The 23,662-nt window shown below is 35.7% G+C and overlaps 1 protein-coding gene and 2 pseudogenes across 1 annotated transcript; 2 read left to right on the top strand and 1 right to left on the bottom strand.

The window, feature by feature from the left end:
• Nucleotides 1–140: 140 nt before the first annotated feature.
• On the top strand, nt 141–2,360 carry LOC106426121 (annotated as a pseudogene).
• An 8,227-nt stretch (nt 2,361–10,587) lies between these two features.
• Nucleotides 10,588–12,779, bottom strand: LOC106426194 (protein GrpE). Its single transcript, XM_013866908.3, has 3 exons — nt 12,440–12,779; nt 11,303–11,797; nt 10,588–11,018 (listed from the first exon to the last, which is right to left on the bottom strand). The coding sequence occupies exons 1-3, from the start codon at nt 12,749–12,751 to the stop codon at nt 10,803–10,805; spliced, it is 1,023 nt and encodes a 340-aa protein (XP_013722362.1). The 5' UTR covers nt 12,752–12,779; the 3' UTR covers nt 10,588–10,802.
• A 135-nt stretch (nt 12,780–12,914) lies between these two features.
• Nucleotides 12,915–14,597, top strand: LOC125593087 (annotated as a pseudogene).
• The last annotated feature ends 9,065 nt before the right edge of the window (nt 14,598–23,662 follow it).

Below are 23,662 nucleotides of genomic sequence, written 5' to 3'. Positions count from 1 at the left end.
CTTCTCTCTTCTCCTCTGCCACTTCGGCTTCTCCCCCTAAACCATTTCGACTGAGTTTTAATCGATCCATCAATACTCCTTCTTTATGGTTTCGTTTCAGCTCCTTTTTTCCTCCTTCTTTATATACCAGAAGCTTATAATTTCCTGATGTCGCGGAGTTAGCTGATGTCGTTAAGCATTTCTCTGCTAAGTATGGCAAAGATTTTGTTTCAGCTGCTGTTGGGTTGCAGTCAGATTCTGGTGTGAGCCGCTTGGTGAGTTTTGGTTGCTTGTGTTGTTGTTTTCCTTTCTCTGATGTTCGTAGGAGAGAGGCATCATTCTTGATGATGATGATGATGATGATTCTTTCTCTCTCTATGTATGCTTAGTTGGTGGATGAACTATCGGTTAAAGCTCCTGATGGTCCAACGAAGAAAAAAATTTTGAAAGAGATTGCTACGGAGCATAATGTAACATGGGAACCTGAATATTTGGTTGAGCCAGATCCAAAGGAGACTGTATTGATGGTCAGTAACTACATCTTCATTTCATAGCCTAAACTTCACCAGTCTGTTTCTTTAGTATAAGTTTCCTCAATGGCATTTTCAATTTCTGTGAGCAGAGTGGAGCAAGTTCCTCTCAGTCCGTGAGTGGAATAAACTCATATTCTTCAAGAATCCAAACAATCAACCTCCAGAGTTTCAAGCTCCATCTACTGCTAACGTGGAGCGGAACTTATATGAAACTGGCGGAATATCTTCCAGCCGCACTGCTTCTACTAATCACTATCGTTAAGATCCAAGACTTTCTGGTTAGTTTTTTTTCATAAAAAAAACTTTTTGTTTAATGTTTGTTCTATCTGTGTTGAAGCGTTAGATGTAACAAATCGTTTCTTCTTTTATACAGGAGATAAGAATGGTGGCAGAGAACACAGACCCTCATCCAGGTTATGTGGATTCATCTCCATGCGAAACAGAATTTGCTGATGCTACGACTGCTGCACATGCAGCTGCTGAATCTGCTGAAAGAGTGAGTTTTGCTGCACGTGCAGCTGTTGAGCTTTCAAGTAAAGAAAGGATGAGGATGACAATGCAGAGTTCCACAGAGTCGCCGAACTCATCCTCTTATGATAATATAAGAAACGAACCTTCACATAGACATAGTAGCTCAAATGTGGAAAGCGGAGGTTTTTTAAAGAAGAAATGCCAAGAAGCATTTATAGGGAAGAAGAAGATCAATCTACTACCAGGGCAGAGCTTTCTAAGAAAAATGTTGATGAACAATCAGAAAATGCTTCATGGAAGAGAGGTCATTCTCGAGATAACTCATTGGAGATGAGGCAGAGTGATTCATTTGCTAAAGTAGGAAGAGCGAAGCAGCATCCAATTAAACATGATGTCAACGATAGCTGTTCAGAAGATGTTCAGCTCAAGAAACAGTCAAGCTTGGCTTCATCGAGTTCACACACAAGCTATGTTTCTGATGACAATAACATCATCTTTGAGGACAAACGATTTCAGAGCACTGTTGAAGATACAGAGAGAAAGAGTCATGGTCACGATGTTGCTCCAGTCATGGTCACGGCTGATAAAAGTATATTATCAGTTTTTGTTTTATGTTGCCATAGTAGATTATTTATGGATTGGGTTTGAATTTATGAACCATTATAAATATTTTATAAATGATTTTAAACATTTTTAAATGATTTATAATGTCAGTTTTAGTTTTTGGAAATTTAAAGTATTTATGAAAATGGTTATCTCTTAAAGATAGATTTAAATAATGATATCAAATTTGGGGTAAAAGCTAAAATTAAAATTCTCTCGGAAATCATAACATACATTTGTTTCTCCAAAAATTCTAAAAAAGGATGTTCATGTCTAATTGCAGCTTCTAATGTTTATTCCTTCCATATATTTAAATTTATTTTTTCAAAAGAAATTTTGGTTCATACGCTATTATGTGTTGTATTTAATTAGAAAACAGCTTATCCATAATTGTGTTTCAATTTACAGAAGTCCAACGCCAAATAAGACTTATTTACTATAATGTTATCAAAATTATATTAGAACAAATTTACAAAAACAACATCTACGCATTCTTAAAAAAGTTTTTTTTTTGTTTACCCTAGAAGGCGTAGATTTGTTAAACTATATAATCTAATCTCTCCTTAATACATTTACATAAGTTAGTTATTTATGTTATTACACAAAGAGTTGTAACTCTTCATGTTGTGTCTTTTAGTATAAAGAGTTGTGTCTCTTATACTTGTACTGATTCGATCTCTATATAAAGATCAATCATCTGTTGTAAACACAACACCAAATCTCAATAATACAAAAGTATTTTCAGAAAATTTTATAAGCCGGAAACGTCTATCTTATTCTTTCTCTCGAACTCGTGTGTAACACACTGTGATCATTGTGTAACACAAGCGGTTGGTAAAAGATTAACATGGTATCAGAGCTTTACGTTTGAGAGGACAAAGAACAAAGCACTAGTAAGAGAAACACTTGGCGTGGAGAAAAAGAGGCTAGAGGATTTTGTCATACGATTTCAGAAACACTCGAAACGATGAAGAATCAAGTAATCCCCATATTTGATGGAGAGAAGTACGACTTCTGGAGCATTAAGATGGTAACCATTCTCAAGACCAGGAAGTTATGGTCTGTGGTTGAAGAAGGCGTAGCAGCCCCACCAGCACAAGTGGATGAAACCCCTGAAACAGCAAGGGCAAGATCGCTTAGAGAAGAAGCGATGATGAACGATACATTGGCTTTGCAAATCTTGCAAACTGCTGTATCGGATCATATCTTCTCACGGATTGCAGCAGCATCAACATCCAAAGAGGCGTGGGATGCATTGAAGGAAGAGTATGAAGGCTCTCCTCAAGTTCGTTTGATTAAACTTCAAACATTGCGAAGGGAGTATGAGAATCTGAAGATGTATGAGAATGAAGACATTAAGGTCTTCACAGATAAGATAGTTGAATTGGCAAATCAACTAACTTATCATGGTGAACAGAAGTCGGATGTTCAACTTATACAGAAGATACTCATCTCTCTCCCAGCCAAGTTCGATAGCATAGTCAGTGTGTTGGAGCAAACAAGCGATTTGACTTCAACAAAGATGACAGAATTGATCGGGATCTTGAAGGCTCATGAAGCAAGGCTGGCTGCAAGAGAAGAAAGCACCAGTGAAGGAGCATTCGATGCTCGTGTTAAACACAAAAATTCTGGTGTTACACAAGACAACTCAAAGCGCCAGGGAGGCAAGAAGTGGTGTGGTTTCTGCAAGAGGAACAACCACAATGAGAGCGAGTGTCTGAGGAAACAGAAGAAGGATGATTCAAAGAAGGATCACAGAAGTAACAAGGAGTGTTACAATTGTGGCAAGTTAGGCCACTTTGCAAATCAGTGCTACTCAAAGAAGAAAGAGAAGGCACATGTGAGTCTCGAAGAAGACTCAAATGAAGATCACATGTTGTTCAGTGCGAGCGAAGCAGCAACAACAGTGATGGAAGATGTCTGGTTAGTAGACAGTGGAGCAACTAATCATATGACAAAGGAGGAGAGTTACTTCTCAACACTTGATAGGAGTATCAAGGTTCCAATAAAGATTGGAAATGGAAGCACAGTCATGACAGCCGGTAAAGGAGACATTACCGTCATGACTAAAGGTGGCAAGAAGACCATCAGAAATGTATTCTTGGTTCCGGGTTTGGCGAAAAATTTGTTGAGTGTTCCACAAATTGTTTCAAGCGGATACCGGGTGAGTTTCCAAGAGAAGAGATGCATCATAGATGATGCAAAAGGAAGGAGGATAATGGATATCCCAATGACTCACAAAAGCTATCGAATCAGGATGAGTTCGGCTCAGGTAGAAGAAGCCATGAGCGCTAGTGAGCAAGGAAAGATGGAGACATGGCACAAGAGACTTGGTCATGTAGGCGACAAAAGGTTGCAACAAATGCAAGACAAAGACTTGGTAAAGGGATTACCAAAGTTTAAAGTCAAGAAGGAAGCATGTGAGGCGTGTAGACTTGGAAAGCAATCACGCAAAAGCTTCCCAAAGGAATCTCAAACTAAGACAAGAGAGAAGCTTGAGATTGTACATACGGATGTATGTGGGCCGATGCAGCATCAGTCTGTTGATGGAAGCCGATACTTTTTGCTATTCTTGGATGATCATACTCACATGTGTTGGGTATACTTCATGAAGCAAAAATCAGAGACTTTCTCACTGTTCAAGAAGTTCAAAGCAATGGTGGAGAAGCAATCGGATTGTACCATCAAGACGCTGAGATCAGATGGAGGTGGTGAGTTCACTTCACGAGAATTCAACCGGTTCTGTGAAGAAGAAGGAATCAATAGGCAAGTCACCTTGCCTTATTCACCACAACAAAATGGTGCAGCAGAGCGCATGAATAGGACTTTGGTGGAGATGGCTAGATCGATGTTGGCAGAGCAAGACTTACCGCTCAAGTTATGGGCAGAAGCGGTATACACTGCCTCATATCTTCAAAACCGTCTGCCATCAAAGGCAATAGAAGAAGATGTCACTCCTATAGAGAAGTGGTGTGGACACAAGCCAGATGTGTCACACATGAGAATGTTTGGTAGCATATGCTACATACATGTCCCGGATCAAAAGAGGAGGAAGCTAGACGTCAAGGCAAAGCGTGGAGTCTTTGTTGGATATAGCAACCAATCCAAAGGCTATAGAGTTCTCATCCTGGAGAATGAGAAGATTGAAGTATCAAGAGATGTCGAGTTTGAAGAAAGCAAGAAGTGGGATTGGAAAAGGCAACAAGAGGTGAGGAAGACATTGGAGTTGTCTATGGAAGACTCTCACTCGCCTGAAGGACAAACCGAAGGTGCATTCAGCCCTGAGGAACAAACCGAAGGTGCATCTAGTCCCGAGGAACAATTTGGAGGTACTTTCAGTCCTATTCTCTTTCAAAATGATAATCATGATACTAGTAGTGGAGATGAAGAAACTTCTGAGGCACCAAAGAAGTTCAAGTCCATGGTCGATATCATGGAAAGGGCACCGAGAGTAGAGCTTGATGAAGCGGCTCAAGCAATAGAAGCTTGTCTTCATGCAAATGAAGAACCATACACTTATGATGAAGCGTGTGGTACCAAGGAATGGAGAGAAGCGATGAATGAGGAGATAGCCATGATTGAGAAGAACAAGACGTGGGAACTAGTGGACAAGCCAAAGAAGAAGAATGTGATAAGTGTGAAGTGGATCTACAAGATCAAGACCGATGCAAACGGCAATCACATCAAGCACAAGGCGCGGCTAGTTGCAAGAGGGTTCTCTCAAGAGTATGGTGTTGACTACCTTGAGACGTTTGCTCCTGTCTCAAGACATGATACAATACGAGCCATACTTGCATATGCGGCTCAGATGAAGTGGCGATTGTATCAGATGGATGTGAAGTCAGCCTTTCTCAATGGCGACCTCAAGGAAGAAGTGTATGTCACACAACCGCCTGGGTATGTGACACACGGGAAAGAACACAAGGTGTTAAGGCTACACAAAGCTTTATATGGTTTAAAGCAAGCCCCAAGGGCATGGTATGGAAGAATAGATTCATACTTTCTTCAAAACGGTTTTGAGAGGAGTATGAATGATGCGGCTTTATACATCATGAAGCAAGGAGGAGATGTGTTGATCGTGAGTCTATATGTGGATGATATAATCATCACAGGAAGCAACATCCAGAGCATCAACACATTCAAGGAGAACATGAAGAAAGAATTCGAGATGGTGGATCTTGGATTATTGAACTACTTTCTTGGAATGGAAGTAATTCAAGACAATGGAGGCATATTTCTTTTACAAGAAAAGTATGCAAACAAACTTGTAGACAAGTTTGGGATGCGAGACAGCAAGAGTGTAAGCAACCCACTTACACCACAAGGAAAAGGAGTTGAGGATGACAAGGAGTATGGAGATCCGACTAAGTATAGAAGCATCGTTGGAGGGCTTTTGTACTTGTGTGGATCAAGACCTGATGTGATGTATGCAAGCGCCTATCTCTCAAGATACATGTCATCACCCCGCATGAAGCACTACCAAGAAGCCAAGAGTGTGTTAAGATATGTCAAAGGAACATCAAACTTTGGAGTATACTTCACAAGTGTGAAAGAACCAAGACTTCTAGGCTACACAGACAGCGATTGGGGTGGTTCTAAAGAAGACAAGAAAAGCACTTCAGGTTATGTGTTTACTCTTGGATCAGCCATGTTTTGTTGGCAGTCAAGCAAGCAACAAACAGTGGCGCAATCAACAGCTGAAGCGGAGTACATAGCCGTGTGTGCAGCAGCAAATCAAGCAGTGTGGTTACAAAGACTATTTGAAGACTTTGGTCAGAAGTTTGAAAGAGGCATTCCGATCTTATGTGACAACAAATCAGCAATAGCAATTGGGAAGAATCCAGTGCAACACAGAAGGACGAAGCACATAGAGATCAAATACCATTTCGTGAGGGAAGCTGAGCAGAAAGGAATCATTGAACTGAAGTATTGCAAAGGGGATGATCAACTCGCAGACATTCTCACAAAGGCATTGGGCGGTTCAAGATTTGAAGATCTAAGGAAGCAGCTTGGAGTCAAGTCGAGATATGATTAAGGAGGAGTGTTAAACTATATAATCTAATCTCTCCTTAATACATTTACATAAGTTAGTTATTTATGTTATTACACAAAGAGTTGTAACTCTTCATGTTGTGTCTTTTAGTATAAAGAGTTGTGTCTCTTATACTTGTACTGATTCGATCTCTATATAAAGATCAATCATCTGTTGTAAACACAACACCGAATCTCAATAATACAAAAGTATTTTCAGAAAATTTTATAAGCCGGAAACGTCTATCTTATTCTTTCTCTCGAACTCGTGTGTAACACACTGTGATCATTGTGTAACACAAGCGGTTGGTAAAAGATTAACAAGGTTCACCGGCCAATTATAGCAAGTCATATCATATTTAATTTTTTTAGAAAAAGCAAAATAACAAAAATTTGCTAAGTTGTATTGTGTTTAAAAAAAAAAGTAAAAATAAATTAAAAAAAATAGTATTAGCTGCAAAAAATGAGTTTTTTTAAAAACATTATTAATGTTGTCAATAAAATTACACTAAATCCTATAGTTTAGGGTTTACCCAAGGGTTTAGAGTTTACCCAAGGATTTAGGGTTTACCCAAAGATTAAGGGTTTACCCAAGGGTTTAGAATTTACCCAAAAATTTAAGGTTTAGTTTTTAGGGTTTAATGTTTAGGATTTAGAGTTTATTGTTTTGATGACTGCGTTAACAATGATTAAAAAAAAATTGTACTATTTTTTATTTATTTTTACTTTTTTTTTTAATTTTTAAAAAATAATATAATTTAGCGAATTCTTATTATTTTGTTTCTTTTTTTTCAACTACTGAATATGAGTTCGCAGACTTTTATTGGTCGGTGAGTAAATAATTTTTCTAAGAAATATCAAAGTACAGATCAATAATTTTTCTATATTTAAATTATTGGTCACTAATAATAGTATTATTACATTACATCATTTCCAGTAAATATTAATATTATTTTATAATTTAATATTTTTATGATTTAATAATGCATAGACAAATTTTAAACGGTTTCAGTTCTAAAACGGTTATCAATCATCGATTTTAAAAAATTTACGTAAAACAATAATAATAAATGTAGGTGCATTATTGAACAATTTTTTTTGTTCTGATGTGTTTTACTTATATGAAATTTTGATCCCTAAAATGTTTCATATCTTATACAGAAGTTAAGTTTGCCAAACATACTAAAAGAAAAGTAATTCAAACTATCTTCCTAATTTTACTGTGAAAGTCAGGTTACTCTTTTTCATTTCATATAATAGAAACTTATTTGAGATTAATATAAATAAAATTTTAAAACGAGAAATAGAATTTTAAAACTAAATTTCCTCATTTATACAAAAGATTTACCATTAAAGTAAAAATAGTAAGTTGCAATTGATCAAATAAACACAATTAATCTTAAATTAAGATGATAATTTACATGTGAAAAAAAATAAAAGTACGCGCGGAAAAATGGTCTAGTATATATTAATTTTACAAAAGAACTAAATTGTAACAGTTGGTTAATATTTCATTTTCATTTTTAATATGTTTTGAGTTATCCTATGATTTATATTTATATAATAAATTACTATTCTTATAAAATTATATATTTTTATCGTAGTTAAATCTATGATTTTATATATAAGTTGGATTAGTCATGTCACTCATGTTGTGAGTATATTGAGTTGCATATATTCTTTAAAATTCAAAATCAAGTATAATTATTTGTATTATAATTAAGTCAAATCATATCAATTTTCTTTATCGTTGAAATATCCATGTATTTTCATAATATTTATCAAATTATATGTTGATGTTTTTTTTAAAATATATTAGAAAAATAAAGCGATGATCAATAGGAAGTTACATGCATAAGTAGCTGATACATTTTTGGAAGCTCATAAACACATATCAATATTTACAATAATTAAAATATTTTATAAATTCTAAATAACTTTATGCATTTGATTTATTGAATGGAAACTGAAATTTATTTTAATTAATCTTAAAAATGAGAACATATTTGCTTTGGTATATAGATTATGGTTCTATTAAGTTCTACAAACATAAAAACATAACATTTAAAAGAAAATAATATTAAGAAAGAAAATAAATTTAATAATGATAAAATATAATATATTTATCTCATTAAACTATTTTGTAACTATTTGATCAAAAAATGATTATTTTTCAAATTTAGTTTTAGTTTTTTAATAACTCTTAAAAATAAGTAGTAAAAAAAAATGTGATTGTATTTGAAAATAATATTATATAAGTAAATATAATTTATTGATTTTTTTTATTGTAATTGAAAGATATTATAGTCAGCTAAATATATGAAAAATAAATAAAACATTTCAATAATACTAATTATAAACTATTTTTAGTCAATTAAACATTTATCAGTTTATGTTACTTAATTATTTTATGTAATCATCTAAGAAAGTAGATAGATATATAAAAATATTTCTAATTTTTTGATTTTTTTTTTTTTTAAATTATGTTTTCTAATATCAAGATTATCTGTGTATATTGTTTTTAATAAAATCATAGTATATAAAAATTTCTATTTTTCATCTAAAAAAATAGTTATAAAGAAAGTATAACAGTATTCTAAGAAAATATTTTTTAAATGTAATATTGCTATTTTGTAAACTTTCCCTTTTGTATGAAATCATATTATATATACATATATTTTCGTTTTTCAATTCATTTTTTTAAGTTTGTAAAACATCTTTTTTTATTATTATATGTATATGCTTTTTGGAAAAATTTAAAAAAGAAACTAAATAAAAAATAAATAATAGTATTTTACATGTAATATTTTTAATTCATTAAGGGTAGTGTAATCAATCATCGTAAAAATTAACGTGAGAAGACACATAACAAACTGATTTTTTAAATAATATTACAGAGATTCTCTATATTGATAATAGACACATAACAATAAACATATGAATAAAATATTAATTTTAAGAATAATTATTAAATCTAGTAGACTGGGGCGTTGGGGGGGGGGGGGCGGGGGGGCGTGGCACCTCTAGATCCATATACTTAGCCGGCTATGATTTCACCTCCCCCACCTATAACCGAATTTGTAAACTCACATATCGCATATTAGTTGATTGAAAATGGTACTGTTCTCACAGTTTGTGGTAGATAGATAGATTCACTGGACTTGTTGACCACATCGGTTTTGAATCGGGAAGATTGTCCAGTTTTTGCTTTAATATTGTGTCATCGTGGGAGTAGAAATCACTCGGTAAGTTCATTTCTAGAGATCGAGATTGCCAATATCCTAACAACAATCAATAAATGAAAAAGTGTATTTGTGACTCAACATATATTTAAACACGTTCCCAAATAACCCTGACAACCAGAATAACAAACCTTACCCATAGTACGCAAAATACAGTAAGTAACCTGACCCATAGTATTCAGAGCAACATTAAAAAGGAGTTCTGAAGTATAACAAATTTTAACTAAAAACAGAAAGTATAACAAATAGAAAAAAAAACAGTAGTCAAGAGGAGTTCTGAAGGTTCTCACATGTGCTTATTTCAGATAATATTGTCTCTCTATCCTCTATTATTAATTTTTGGAGATACTAGGGGAGAGAAAGAGAATCCACCATTGGACGTTCCAAAGATATCTTCAATTTATAACACTATTTAATTGCATTATTTTAATGCAATTTTAACACTAATTTTTTTTTTTCATATAAAAATTCTCCAACGAACAATATAATTTCACACTAAATTCACTATAATAGTATAACTTGTGTTCCAAAGGTTTCTGTGAAAAATTACAATAAAGGTTTATGTTAGAGATGGCGTAAGCATAATTATTTTTAGTAGTGAGTCATTAGTAACACACTTTGTTCCGTACCTGTACCTGATCATTATACCCACTGAAATCAACATTTTCTCTTCTTGCACCTAATTTTCATGCTGAATATAGATAAACAAAATCCATTATCTTCCGGTATTAAATTAAAAAAAAAAATCAATTTCAATAGAAAATCTCGTTCTATTTTTCTAAACTCTGTAGAAATGATATAATGTAACAACAACAACAATGCCAATAGTTAATCTTAACAAGACCCTTCTCTCTCTCTCTCTCTTACGCACACCACAAAACTGCTTAGTCTTGATCGTCTTTAATTCAAGATAAAGACCTGCTTAGTCTTGTTTGTCTTTCATTCAAGATGAAGATGCTTCTGATCCTTCTGCGCTTCCTTGTGCAATGGCTTCTGATCCTTCAGCTTCACCTGCCTTTTCTGGTCCAGGCCCAGCAGATACCTTCACCATTGAAGGACGTAAAAGTCTTTCCCCTAGCAAGAAACCTTTCCTGTATTCTTCAAGTACTATACCTTCTTCGTATTCCGCAGAATCCTCCCTCATTATTGCCTCATGAAGCTTTCACACATCAAAGAGAAAAAGCAAAAGTATAAAAAAGATGTCAGTTGTTAGGAGTCAAGAAAGATCAACCAACAAAAGGCTTTATGTAAAGTTCAGCTCACTGAAACCAATCACCACTCAATAAAGTTCTGAAACTTTCCCAAGATGTATCCTTAGTACTAAACACATGAGCGCTTTAACTTTCTAATAACTTTTTTTTTTTTTTTGTCACGGTACTTTCTAATAGTAACTAAAAAGGCATCTCACTTGGATTAAGTCATTATTAGCTAAGAGCAACTTACCATTGGATCAAACTGCTTGCCGACTGTCTCCACAGTGACAACACCAAGCGAACCTAGAATCTCAACAAACTGTTTGTATATGCTCTGGTAGCTGTTAGTGACTCTCTCTTCTCCCTCAGTCTCCACCTTAATCTGGGACTTAGCTCTCTCGAAATTATCCAAAACCGCCAGAAGATTCTCAACAACCTCTCCTTGAGCATTTGAGACAAGGTTCAGCCTCTCCCTCTCGTTCCTCTTCCTGAAGTTGTCGAAATCTGCGCTGATCCTTATCAGCCGATCCCTCTCCACAGATAATTCGTTAGATAAAGTGGCGACTTTCTCCTCGAGCTGAAATTTTTGATCTTCAATGGACTTTAACGATGCTTCTATCTCAGCAATTTTCTCCTCGTTGTTTTCTGCTAGAGCTTCTTTATACGAACTCAGCAATGCTATGGCTACAACCGCTTCTTCTTCTTCCTCAGCGCCACCGTTTTCACCCTCCACACCATCAGTCTCCTGCTCAATGGTTTCAGAAGAAAGAAAGCAATCAACTTTACACAGACAATTCAGTTTCTCATAAGCAGAGACAAAACAGAGTCCCAACACACCATCACAATCTATTGACCTGAACAATCACATTAATAGGCTGTGTACGAATCCTTCGGGGAGTAATATAATCAACAAAGCTTAGAACTTTAAGCAAAGAAGCTGAGACAAAACAGAGTATCATCACACAAATCTTAAAACTTTTAAGCACAAAACAGAGTATCAATATACAGAAAATACCAACATAATCAATTGACTGTGAACAATCACATATTCACATTAATAGACTGAATACAAATCCTTCAGGGAGTAATATAATCAACAAAGCTTAGAACTTTAAGCAAAGAAGCTCAGACAAAACAGAGTTTCAACACACAGACAATACCAACACAATGTTACCGACCTGAACAATCACGTTAATAGACTGAATCTGAATCCTTCAGAGGCTAATGTAATCAACAAAGCTTACACCTTTGCACTAATATACTCACCAGAAGAGTCTAAACACGTACACGAGAATCCCAATTGCGAAACCCTAAACCCTAATCACCCAATTAACATTTCCAAAAGCCACCAGAAGGTAAGACAGAGATGAGGCTTAATCGAAAAAACCTGGACTTCGGGTTCGCTCGATTCCACCTCCGTCTCGGTAGTTTCAGCTTCTCCCGAAGCAAAGGGTACGAAGTTTAGTAACCGGAGAGGATAGCCACCGGAGACGGAGCGGAGAGAAGCTCGGCGAGTGAGTGAGACGCTGGTGTTCCTTCCTCCGGCGAAGGAGACGCAGAAGGGCTTGAAGGGCACAGAGGGTGCGTGAAGTAGAGACGGTGTGAGGTGTAACGACGGCGTTTTGAGTAGACCGGCCATTGGTGAGAGTGGCGGAGAGGGATAAGGGAGATAGAGAGAGAGGGCCAACAGTTCGTTCATCTCCCCCGTCGAGTGTAGTTATCTATTTGTATCGTTTGTTTTTTTCAGCCGTTGGATATAGTCTTGATTTATTGATCGGACGGTCACTGTTTAACTGAAGTACGTAGGGGAGTTTTTCTAGGAGATAGAAAGTTCTAGAAGTTTGTAAGGAACAATTTTATGCTCTGAAGAAAAAGAAAGATAGAGAATAACCATTTTTACAAGCTGTACAACCTTTCTTGCCAACATTTGAGTTGTAGAAGACACTACTAGTATCCGGCGACCTTTCTTCATACCTTTTTAAAAATTCTTCATTTTCCACGGGTGATTCTCTCGTCCTAAACTCCTAAAGAAGTTTTAAGGCATAGAATATCTCAACAATCTGATGGAAACTTCTTACCAAAGCAAAGTCTTCAACATCTTAACTCAGGACAGTTTGATACTCTCTTTAGACCGTTGCGTTTAGCTCGGTTCTGACTAGTGTTTTTCAAGGCTGTAACCCTGCAAATCCTCCTTGTTACCTCTCATTTGTTAGGTCCAAGCTCCTATAAAGAAAGATCTGTCCGGTGTTTTCTCCAGATCTGCAAACGGTGCGCATGTGCCGTAGTCTAATCTCCCTGTAAGACCTTTTATCCTCACGCTTAGTGTTACCTCAAACCTAAAGATGTCTCAACCAAGTAAAAGTCTCAACTTGAACAATAAGCAACCGCAGGAAGAGGAAGATGATGACCTGGTTATCTTTCCTGACGTCGACAACTCTGAGCTCATTGTTCGCTACCAACTCAGCCTAGTGGGTAGACTCTTCAACAAAGAGCGACGAAGTGTTGAAGGTCTTATTGCCCTCCTGCCTAGACCTAGCATCTGGGATGTTAAAGGTAGAGCCAGAGGTGTGGATTTAGGGAATCATAGGTTTCAATTTGACTTTGATTCAGAAACTGACCTTCAGAAGGTGTTAAGCAAACGTCCATGCCATTTCAACAAATGGTCTTTCACCTTGGAACGCTGGAGTCCCCACATAGGCGATTCATTCCCTAATAAGATGACCTTCTGGGTTAGCGTCATTGGTATCCCGACACACTTTTGGTTTGATCCAATCTTCAGAGCTCTTGGGAAGTGACTCGGGCTTGTAGGGAATGTGGAAGCAAAGGCAGCAAAATTCGAGTTGGAGCTGGATGCAGAGCTTCCGTTGAAGTTCAATCTTCGCGCCCAACTACCCTCGGGTGAAATCGTCCCTGTATCGCTGGAATACCCAAACCTCCAACGCTGGTGCCACCATTGCCATCTCCTATCTCATGAAATTGATATTTGCCCCCAACTACCTGATGAGCAAAAAGAACAGTTCATAAAAGAGAAAGATTTATCGAGAGACCAAGGTCCATATCCTAGAAAGGAGGCCAATAGGAATGGAGAGAACCCAAGGAGAGCAACTGCACCTGGCTCAAAGGCTCCTGTGATGCAAGAAAGGAGGCCAGTAGATTACTCTCAAAGAGACAACAGGGACAGCGTTTGGAAATGCATTGACTCCCATTATGCTCCTAGAGAGGATCACCGCCGAGACCACCGTCATGCTCCTCATGATCTAGAAAAGCAGCCACACCAAAAAGAAACATCCAACAAGAGAGGATATGAGAAATCTTTTGCCTCAAGTAGACAAAGAGAGGAAGTACGAAAAACAACTAGTAAGCAGTTACCTTCAAAGAAAATCTCTGAGGAAGAGCATCCCCCTTCTGCCTCTCGTGCGCAACAACCTATTGACCCCAGTGCCCTGCTTAAACCTGCGACCGAGAAGCCTCAAAGAGAGAGAGAATCAGAACCTCCTCCCCAGAACATGTAAGGGAAAGGCCATTCAAGCTTAACCTGTGAAAGAGATCTTCAGATAATCAAAAGTTGAAAGGGCAAGTGTCTGACTTGGAAAACGCTTCTGATGAAGGAATTTCTGCAAAAAAATGTTTAAACTTCAACGAAGAGAAGACTCCTCCTCTAAAAAAACCGCAAGACGCACCACTCCCCCCGGTAAAAGAAAAGGAAAAGAGCTGGTATGAGCAGACTCTAGAAGAAGAAGAAGAAGAGACTTTGAATCAAGAGATATTAAACAAACCTGACACGCCTGTGGAGAAGACGATGGAGACAGTGGAGGACCTAGATGCAGAAAAGATCTTAGAGGATGAAGATTGGATGGCTAATGAAATTAACTATGATGATGATGATCTGATGGATGAAGACGACTTGTTAATTGAAGATATGGAACATAAGGAAGCGTCGATCATTTCTGCCAAAGCGTCGAAGCAATCGACGACTGATGGTCTCTCTGCTTTGGAGGAAAACAACAAACTTTCGGCGAAACCAAGCCCCCAGGCTCGATCTGATCATCGTTCGGACTCTCCCCTTGCTCAGACGCCATCATCCAGCTCGCGACCATCTCCGGCGAAGAAGAAAAGCGGTTCTCAAAGTCCTCTCGCTACTGGCGTCTCTCTCAGACAGAGGAATCTCTTGGTGGGCCGGGCTACAAAGCCAAAAGCTTCAAAGAATGGTCCAAAACTCTCTCCAGCCCATACCCAAGTTCCAAGTGAAACTGAAAAATCAGAAATGTTTTCGAAGAACAGCAAAAAATCATCTAAGGTGGGAAGCAACAAACCACCAAAAATCCTAGGATGAACATAATTGCATGGAATTGTCAAGGGGTGGGAGCCGACTTGACCAAGGAGCATCTACATGAGTTGTTCCATTGCTTTTTACCTAGATTTTTATTTCTTTCGGAGACTAAGAACAATCGGAGTTTTTTGCAAAATGTGCAAGTTTCTTTTGGATATGATCATGTTTGTACTGTTGACCCTGTTGGTAGAAGTGGCGGACTTGCACTCTTTTATATGGATGATCCCTCGGTTACTATCTTATATACGGATGCACATATGATTGATATTGAAACTAGACTTGAAGGACACACGATTTTTATGACCTTCGTATATGGAGACCCTGTCATTCGATATCAAGACCTAGTTTGGGAAAGATTGTCACGCATGAGTACCAACCGAGGGGGAGCGTGATTTATGATTGGAGATTTCAATGAGATCGCTGGAAATCATGAGAATAGGGGAGGAAGGCATCGTTTAGAGAGTTTTTTTCTCCCTTTCCGTATCATGTTGGAAGATTGTGGAATGCTTGACTTCCGATATAAAGGAAATTCATTCTCGTGGGTGGAAAGAAGACGATCCGGTAAAGTTAAATGCAAACTTGATAGAGCAGTTGCAAATGAAGAATGGCACGCCCTATTTCCCCATTCCGTTGTAGAATTTTTACAATTGTGGGGCTCGGGCCACAGACCAGTCGTAGCACGTATTCAATCGAATGTTTGGCGGACAAAGAAGAGCTTCAGATTTGACAAAAGATGGATAGGAAAACCGGGGTTCAAAGAAGCGGTAACCTCGGGATGGGAACAGTTTGATGCAATTCCAGTCCAGAATTTTCATCAAAAAGTTACCTCATGCCGAAATAAAATCAGTTCTTGGAAGAAGCAAAATCCAACGAACTCTGCTATACTTATTAAAGAGTTAAAACAGAAGATAGACTTGGCACAAGATGATGAAAACTCTACGACTGAAGAATTAGAAGATTTGAGGAGACAATTAATTTTGGCCTTACGAGAAGAAAACATGTTTTGGGAACAAAAAAGTAGAGACCAGTGGCACAGAGATGGGGACAGAAACACGAAATTTCATCATGCCATCACAAGACAACGAAGAGCCCAAAACAGGATCATCAGTATTAAAGATAAACATGGGAGGCTGGTAGAGAGTGAAATCGAGGTGGAGAACGTGGTTGTTCAATACTTTCGAGACCTCTTCTCTACCTCTTCACCGACAGAGCTAGACACCTCCCTTCGATTCAATTCCGGAAAGGTGTCCCATGATGATAATAGGCTACTTTTGGAGAAACCATCGGAACAGGAAATTAGGAGAGCTCTCTTCGACATTAACCCGGATAAAGCTCCCAGACCAGATGGTATGACTAGTAAATTGTTTCAAAAATTCTGGCGTGAGATGCGTCAAGACATTATTAGACTTGTGCAAGACTTCTTTGCGACGGGCAGTTTCGACCCACTATTGAACCAGATAAATATTGGCCTCATTCATAAAAAGAAGAAACCTCGAGACATGACTGAGTTCAGACCTATTAGTCTTTGTAATGTTAGCTACAAGATTATATCTAAGCTACTTTGCAAGAGACTTAAGAGGGTTATCCCGCGGTTGATCTCAGAGACACAGTCTGCTTTTGTATCAAAACGCTTGATCACTGATAATATCTTGATAGCACAAGAAAATTTTCACGTCCTGCGGACGAACCAGAGATGTAGAGAAGACTTTGTGGCTATTAAAACGGATATGAGCAAAGCTTATGACAGAGTGGAATGGAACTTCCTTGCAGCCTTGATGTTAAAGATGGGGTTTGATGAAAGACTGGTTGACCTCATTATGTGTTGTGTCACGTCGGTCACATACCAAATTTTAGTCAATGGGCAACCAAGAGGGTGAATCTTACCTAGGAGAGGGTTGAGACAAGGAGACCCTCTCTCTCCCTTTTTGTTCATCATGTGTACGGAGGCCTTGATCTCACTTTTAAACCGAGCAGAAGCAGAAAAGAAGATTGAAGGTCTTCGGGTTGCTAGGGCGAGCCCAAGGATCTCTCATCTACTATCCGCAGATGACAGTCTCTTCTTCTGTAAGGCGGAATTAAGCCAGTGCAAAGAGATCATAGACATCCTAGACATATATGGAAAGGCATCAGGACAACGACTAAATGCATCAAAATCCTCGGTCTTTTTTGGAAATAGAGTACATTTATCTCTGAAGCAAGACATAAAAGAAGCTCTTGGTTTTTCTTCGGAAGGAGGCATGGGGATGTATCTTGGGCTCCCCGAGCAAATATGTGGCTCGAAGATGAAAGTGTTCTCCTTTGTACAAGATCGATTAAATGGGCGAGTCAACAATTGGTCATCTAGACTCCTCTCCAAAGGGGGGAAAGAGGTCCAGATTAAATCTGTGGCTCAATCAGTACCAACCTATGTGATGTCAAGTTACTTGCTCCCACAAGGCATTACTGATAAACTAAGGAGCACAACTTCAAATTTTTGGTGGAGCTCAAAACAAAACAGCAGAGGTTTACATTGGATAGCATGGGACGAGATCTGTACTCCCAAAGACTCCGGGGGACTAGGTTTTCGTGACCTTCATGACTTCAATATAGCGCTAACTGAGTATTACGAGCCTTCAGAGCCATGTATGGAAGCTAAAGACTCCGACCAAGATGAAACATTTCCTGTGGCAAGCCATATCGGGCTGTGTGGCGACGACAGAAAGGCTAGCGTATAGACACCTGGGGCCGATAGGAGTTGTCCTAGATGTGCTGACCCAGTGGAGTCGATTAATCATCTTCTTTTTGAATGCCCCCATGCCCTTCAGGTTTGGGCTTGATCGGACTATCCGTCCCTTCCGGGTTACTTCCCGAGTACATCTATATACCAAAACATGAACTTTCTGTTTTGAAAGAGAAAAGAGGTGGCTCCACTGAGACCACAATTCGATACCTTCCCATGGATCTGTTGGTACATTTGGAAGGCGAGGAACGATAAACTTTTTAATGGGAAAGTCGTTTCCCCGATGGATACTATCCAACACGCGTCTCTTGAGGCGGAATGTTGGAGGAAGGCTAATGAAAAGGAGGAAGTAAATGAGGATCATGACGATCCCTCTACTATAGAGAGAGAGATAGTGCCCCCTTGGACACCCCGAAGCCCTACCTGTCAAATTGATGCATCATGGATCAATAATGGCAGCGTTAGTGGCTTAGGGTGGAGTCTTAAGGATCAGTTGGGCTCGAAACACTTTGGATTACGGGCGTGTAACAGAAGCCTCTCAGCTTTGCATGCTGAGATGGAAGGTTTACTTTGGGCAATCTCATGTATGAGAGTCATGAGGATACCTTCGATACGGTTCGAGATGGATTGCTCGGACCTTGTGGATATGACTACGAACCCAGTGGAGTGGCCAACATTTGCGACAGAGATCGAGATGTTCCGAAATTACAGGAAGACTTCGAGGATGTGAGCATGTCTCATATTCCTCGAAGTAGGAATGGTCGAGCAGACACACTAGCGAAAGAAGCGAGAAGTAGAGGATATATCTTTTCACATATAGATCAGACCCGGACAGACGGAGATGCTCCTCGGAGAATCGGCTCGTCTGCCACCACTTGATTTAACTCACATGGGTAGCCGACAAAAAAAAAAAAAAAAAAAGAAGACACTACTAGTGGTCAGCAGTCTTAGCAAGGTCTTTCCTTTCTAAGGCATTGCTAATTTTTAGAAGCAATCTTGTGTTACTATTAACTAGTTTTACAATATGGACTTGTGCTATATGTTCAAAACGGCCTTCGTGGAAGCAAAAGCCCAAAGAGACGATATGTTATAGATAATGAGTTATAGGACAGCATGTGTGTTTGGGTTGACAAAATATTGAGAGGAGATTGTGTTTCCTCATGTTTCTGAAAATTTTTAAGCTCTATTGTTCTGTATAAGTGTATGCGTCTCGAGTCTACAAACAAAGTGATAGTATTCTTCCAGGAGATTAGAGAAATCAGCCGAAAAATTGACATAAGTTGACACTAATATTTGTCATCAATAGGCTGTAACAACTATTTCTACGCCATCGTTAACTAGATGTGTATAGTTGAATTGTAGTCATCTAGATCGATGGTGTGATGAGGGCTGTGAGTGTATAGTATTTTTTAGCCATAATAACGTGGAGTACAAAATTACATGCTGAGTTATTTATACTTTCATCCAATCAAAAAGAAAAAAAGATGTAGTCCATTTATTCCAAAATAGAGTAATACTACTTTAATCAAGTAAAATTTTACTTTCATTCCCATTTTTCTCTTTTCTCCTTTTCAACTTTGTTTTTCTAACATTTTTACTCTACTAATTACCAATCAAACCCAAGAGGATTAATATAACATAAAATCAAGCATAATTTGATGGGTGATGTATATGTACAGTGTTAGGAAAATAGTATCATATCACATATGATTGCTCTCAAATCTCAGATATCACTTTCTATATTAGTTGCATAATTCTTTGTAATCATTTTGATTATGCTCTTTGATTTGTTTAGTTAATATATATAAATATTCTCTTAATCAATAATACACACCCCAATTCATAAAACGTTAATTATGTCAATATACCGTGAGCGTGACCAAATTGTAACGAAAACCACTTTAATATTAAATATTCAACAAAAATGTGTTGTTTTACACAAAATACATAGTATAAAATTAAAAATGATTTAATACTATAATGTCTGTTGAAGACTTGAAGTTAATTGATAAACAATAACGTCTAGTTTTAGCATGCCGTTGACCACAAAACATGTTATTTTCTAATTAGATTATGAATCATTAATTAATGGTCTTAAATAATTACGTGTTTTATATTATTATTGTAAAAGTTTACTGTTATGAATCATGAAGTGAATTGTCCATAACCTAGACCATACAATTTCAAGACTAGAGTCCATTGAAGGTTTACATCCAGCCACATAGAAGACTCATTGAACCTTAGTCAAATATGTTCAAAACTGCCTTCGTGAAAGCAAAAGCCCAAAGAGACGTACTAAGACAGTTTATATGTTATAGATAATGAGTTATAGGACAGCATGTGTGTTTGGGTTGACAAAATATTGAGAGATTGTGTTTCCTCATGTTTCTGAAAATTATTAAGCTCTATTATTCTGTATAAGTGTATGCGTCTCGAGTCTACAAACAAAGTGATAGTATTCTTTCAGGAGATTAGAGAAATCAGCCGAAAAATTGACATAAGTTGACACTAATATTTGTCATCAATAGGCTGTAACAACTATTTCTACGCCATCGTTAACTAGATGTGTATAGTGAATTGTAATCATCTAGATCGATGGTGTGATGAGGGCTGTGAGTGTATAGTATTTTTTAGCCATAATAACGTGGAGTACAAAATTACATGCTGAGTTATTTATACTTTCATCCAATCAAAAAGAAAAAAAGATGTAGCCATTTATTCCAAAATAGAGTAATACTACTTTAATCAAGTAAAATTTTACTTTCATTCCCATTTTTCTCTTTTCTCCTTTTCAACTTTGTTTTTCTAACATTTTTACTCTACTAATTACCAATCAAACCCAAGAGGAATATAACATAAAATCAAGCATAATTTGATGGGTGGTGTATATGTACAGTGTTAGGAAAATAGTATCATATCACATATGATTGCTCTCAAATCTCAGATATCACTTTCTATATTAGTTGCATAATTCTTTGTGATCATTTTGATTATGCTCTTTGATTTGTTTAGTTAATATATATAAATCTATATTATTAAAAGAGAAGTACCAATTTGAAAATTTTCTTACTTCATTTTTTTTTACATGTCTTTTTCAGTTGCATTTATGAAATATCCTAAAACGAATGAAACTGCCTAGTTTATTACTTGTCTTTTCATCTATATTATTAAAAGAGAAGTATCAATTTGAAAATGTTCTTACTTCATTAATTAAACTCCTTTTTTTTACTTGTCTTTTTCAGTTGCATTTATGAAATATCCTAAAACGAATAAAACTGCATAATTTATTACTTGTCTTTTCCGTTACATCAATGAAATATGTTTAAATGAATTTAAACTTCGTATTTTATTGTTTGTATTTTTCAGTTACCTTAATGAAATATCCTTAAATAAATTTGGACATAATGTCATTTAATCAACCAAAAAAACTCATTAGTTATCCTTATGTGCATAATTTTAATAATAGAGATTTTTAAAAACGTGCATCATTAAAATGCTACCTAAAACATGCAGCACTAATATATAACATGCATCAATAAAACTAGAATTTGACTCACACAATTGTACGGATATTATTTTCAGTTGATTAAATTTAAAAATAATTATTTATTCAAAAAATATTTGAGAATGGCTATGTTTTAAAAAATTATATGGTATTATTTGCTCATAACTCATTTGTCATTTGATAAATTCTTAGAAAGAAAATTTTAGCATAATATAACTCAGTTGCCATTTGCTAAATTTATGGTTTTTATTTATATTTTTTATTATTTAATTATAATATTTTTATTTTATATTTGAAAGATAAATGAATTTTCTTTCAAACAATTTTTTGTAAATGTATTTTTTTTAAATCTATATTATTAAAAGAGAAGTACCCATTTGAAAATGTTCTTACTTCATTAATTAAATTCTTTTTTTTTTTGCTTGTCTTTTTCAGTTGCATTTATGAAATATCATAAAACAAATAAAATTGCCTAATTTATTACTTGTTTTTTCAGTTACATTAATGAAATATGCTTAAATGAATTTAAACTTCCTATTTTATTGTTTATCTTTTTCAGTTATCTTAATGAAATATCCTTAAATAAATTTGGACATAATGTCATTTAATCAACCAAAAAAACTCATGAGTTATCCTTATGTGCATAATTTTAATAATGGAGATTTTTAAAAACGTGCATCATTAAAATGTTACCTAAAACATGCAGCACTAATATATAACATGCATCAATAAAACTAGAATTTGACTCACACAATTGTAAGAATATTATTTTCAGTTAATTAAATTTAAAAATAATTATTTATTCAAAAAATATTTAAGAATGGCTATGTTTTTAAAAATTATATGGTATTATTTGCTCATAAGTCATTTGATATATTGATAGAAAGAAAATTTTAGCATAATATAACTCAGTTGTCATTTGCTAAATTTATGGTTTTTATTTATATTTTTATTATTTAATTATAATATTTTCATTTTATATTTGAAAGATAAATGAATTTTCTTTCAAACAATATTTTTGTAAATGTATTTTTTTAAAAATAATCAATTAAAATTGTTATTATCATTGAATATCATTATTTTTGACATAATTTGAGTTTTCGTTTACATCAAAACTTATCATATTTTAGGATAATTTTAATTTAAAATGTAATTTTCATATTTTTCAAACAAATTCTAAAACTATTTTTTAAATATTTTGTTATAATTCTTAAAAAAAAAATATTGAGTTGCATTTCAAATAAAAAGGTAAAGATATTAAAAATATTCTAATTAAAATATGTAAAATTAATATAGTTTTAAGGAAATGGTCAAAATAAAAAAAATTACACATAAAATAATCATGATTTTTGTTAACTGGGCGGATCATTATTTCTATGATATCGCACACGAAAGAAAAATTTCTGTTTTTAAAATTATCTAATTAACTCTATACTCATTTTTTTATATTTTTTATATGATATCACACATTCGTAAAAAATAGATAGTTTAAGATGCAAAAAAATATATTTAATTAATGAATATAATATGAACGAATATTACAAATACATCATTTAATAAAATAAATAATTAAAAACTGAAAATTCATATCCGCGCTGGCAGGGTCTATTATTCTCTTAATCAATAATACACACCCCAATTCATAAAACGTTAATTTTGTCAATATACCGTGAGCGTGACCAAATTGTAACGAAAACCACTTTAATATTAAATATTCAACAAAAATGTGTTGTTTTACACAAAATACATAGTATAAAATTAAAAATGATTTAATACTATAATGTCTGTTGAAGTTAATAGATAAACAATAACGTCTAGTTTTAGCATGCCGTTGACAACAAAACATGTTATTTTCTAATTAGATTATGAATCATTAATTCATGGTCTTAAATAATTACGTGTTTTATATTATTATTGTAAAAGTTTACTGTTATGAATCATGAAATGGATGGTCCATAACCTAGACCATACAAGTTCAAGACTAGAGTCTATTGGGGGTTTACATCCAGCCACATGGAAGACCCATTCAACCTTAGTCTTTATGAGTTTGACCATG

This window comes from Brassica napus, chromosome C9, assembly GCF_020379485.1.
Source record: "Brassica napus cultivar Da-Ae chromosome C9, Da-Ae, whole genome shotgun sequence".
In the NCBI taxonomy this organism is placed as follows: domain Eukaryota; kingdom Viridiplantae; phylum Streptophyta; class Magnoliopsida; order Brassicales; family Brassicaceae; genus Brassica; species Brassica napus.
This window is presented reverse-complemented; position numbering and strand designations above follow the sequence as displayed.

Coding starts and splice junctions, on each gene's coding strand:
- LOC106426194 (XM_013866908.3), bottom strand. CDS start 12,751: ATGAACGAACTGTTGGCCCTCTCTCTCTATCTCCCTTATCCCTCTCCG. Junction 11,798..12,439: donor CGAGCGAACCCGAAGTCCAG/GTTTTTTCGATT, acceptor ACCATTGAGCAG/GAGACTGATGGTGTGGAGGG. Junction 11,019..11,302: donor GCAAGCAGTTTGATCCAATG/GTAAGTTGCTCT, acceptor GATGTGTGAAAG/CTTCATGAGGCAATAATGAG.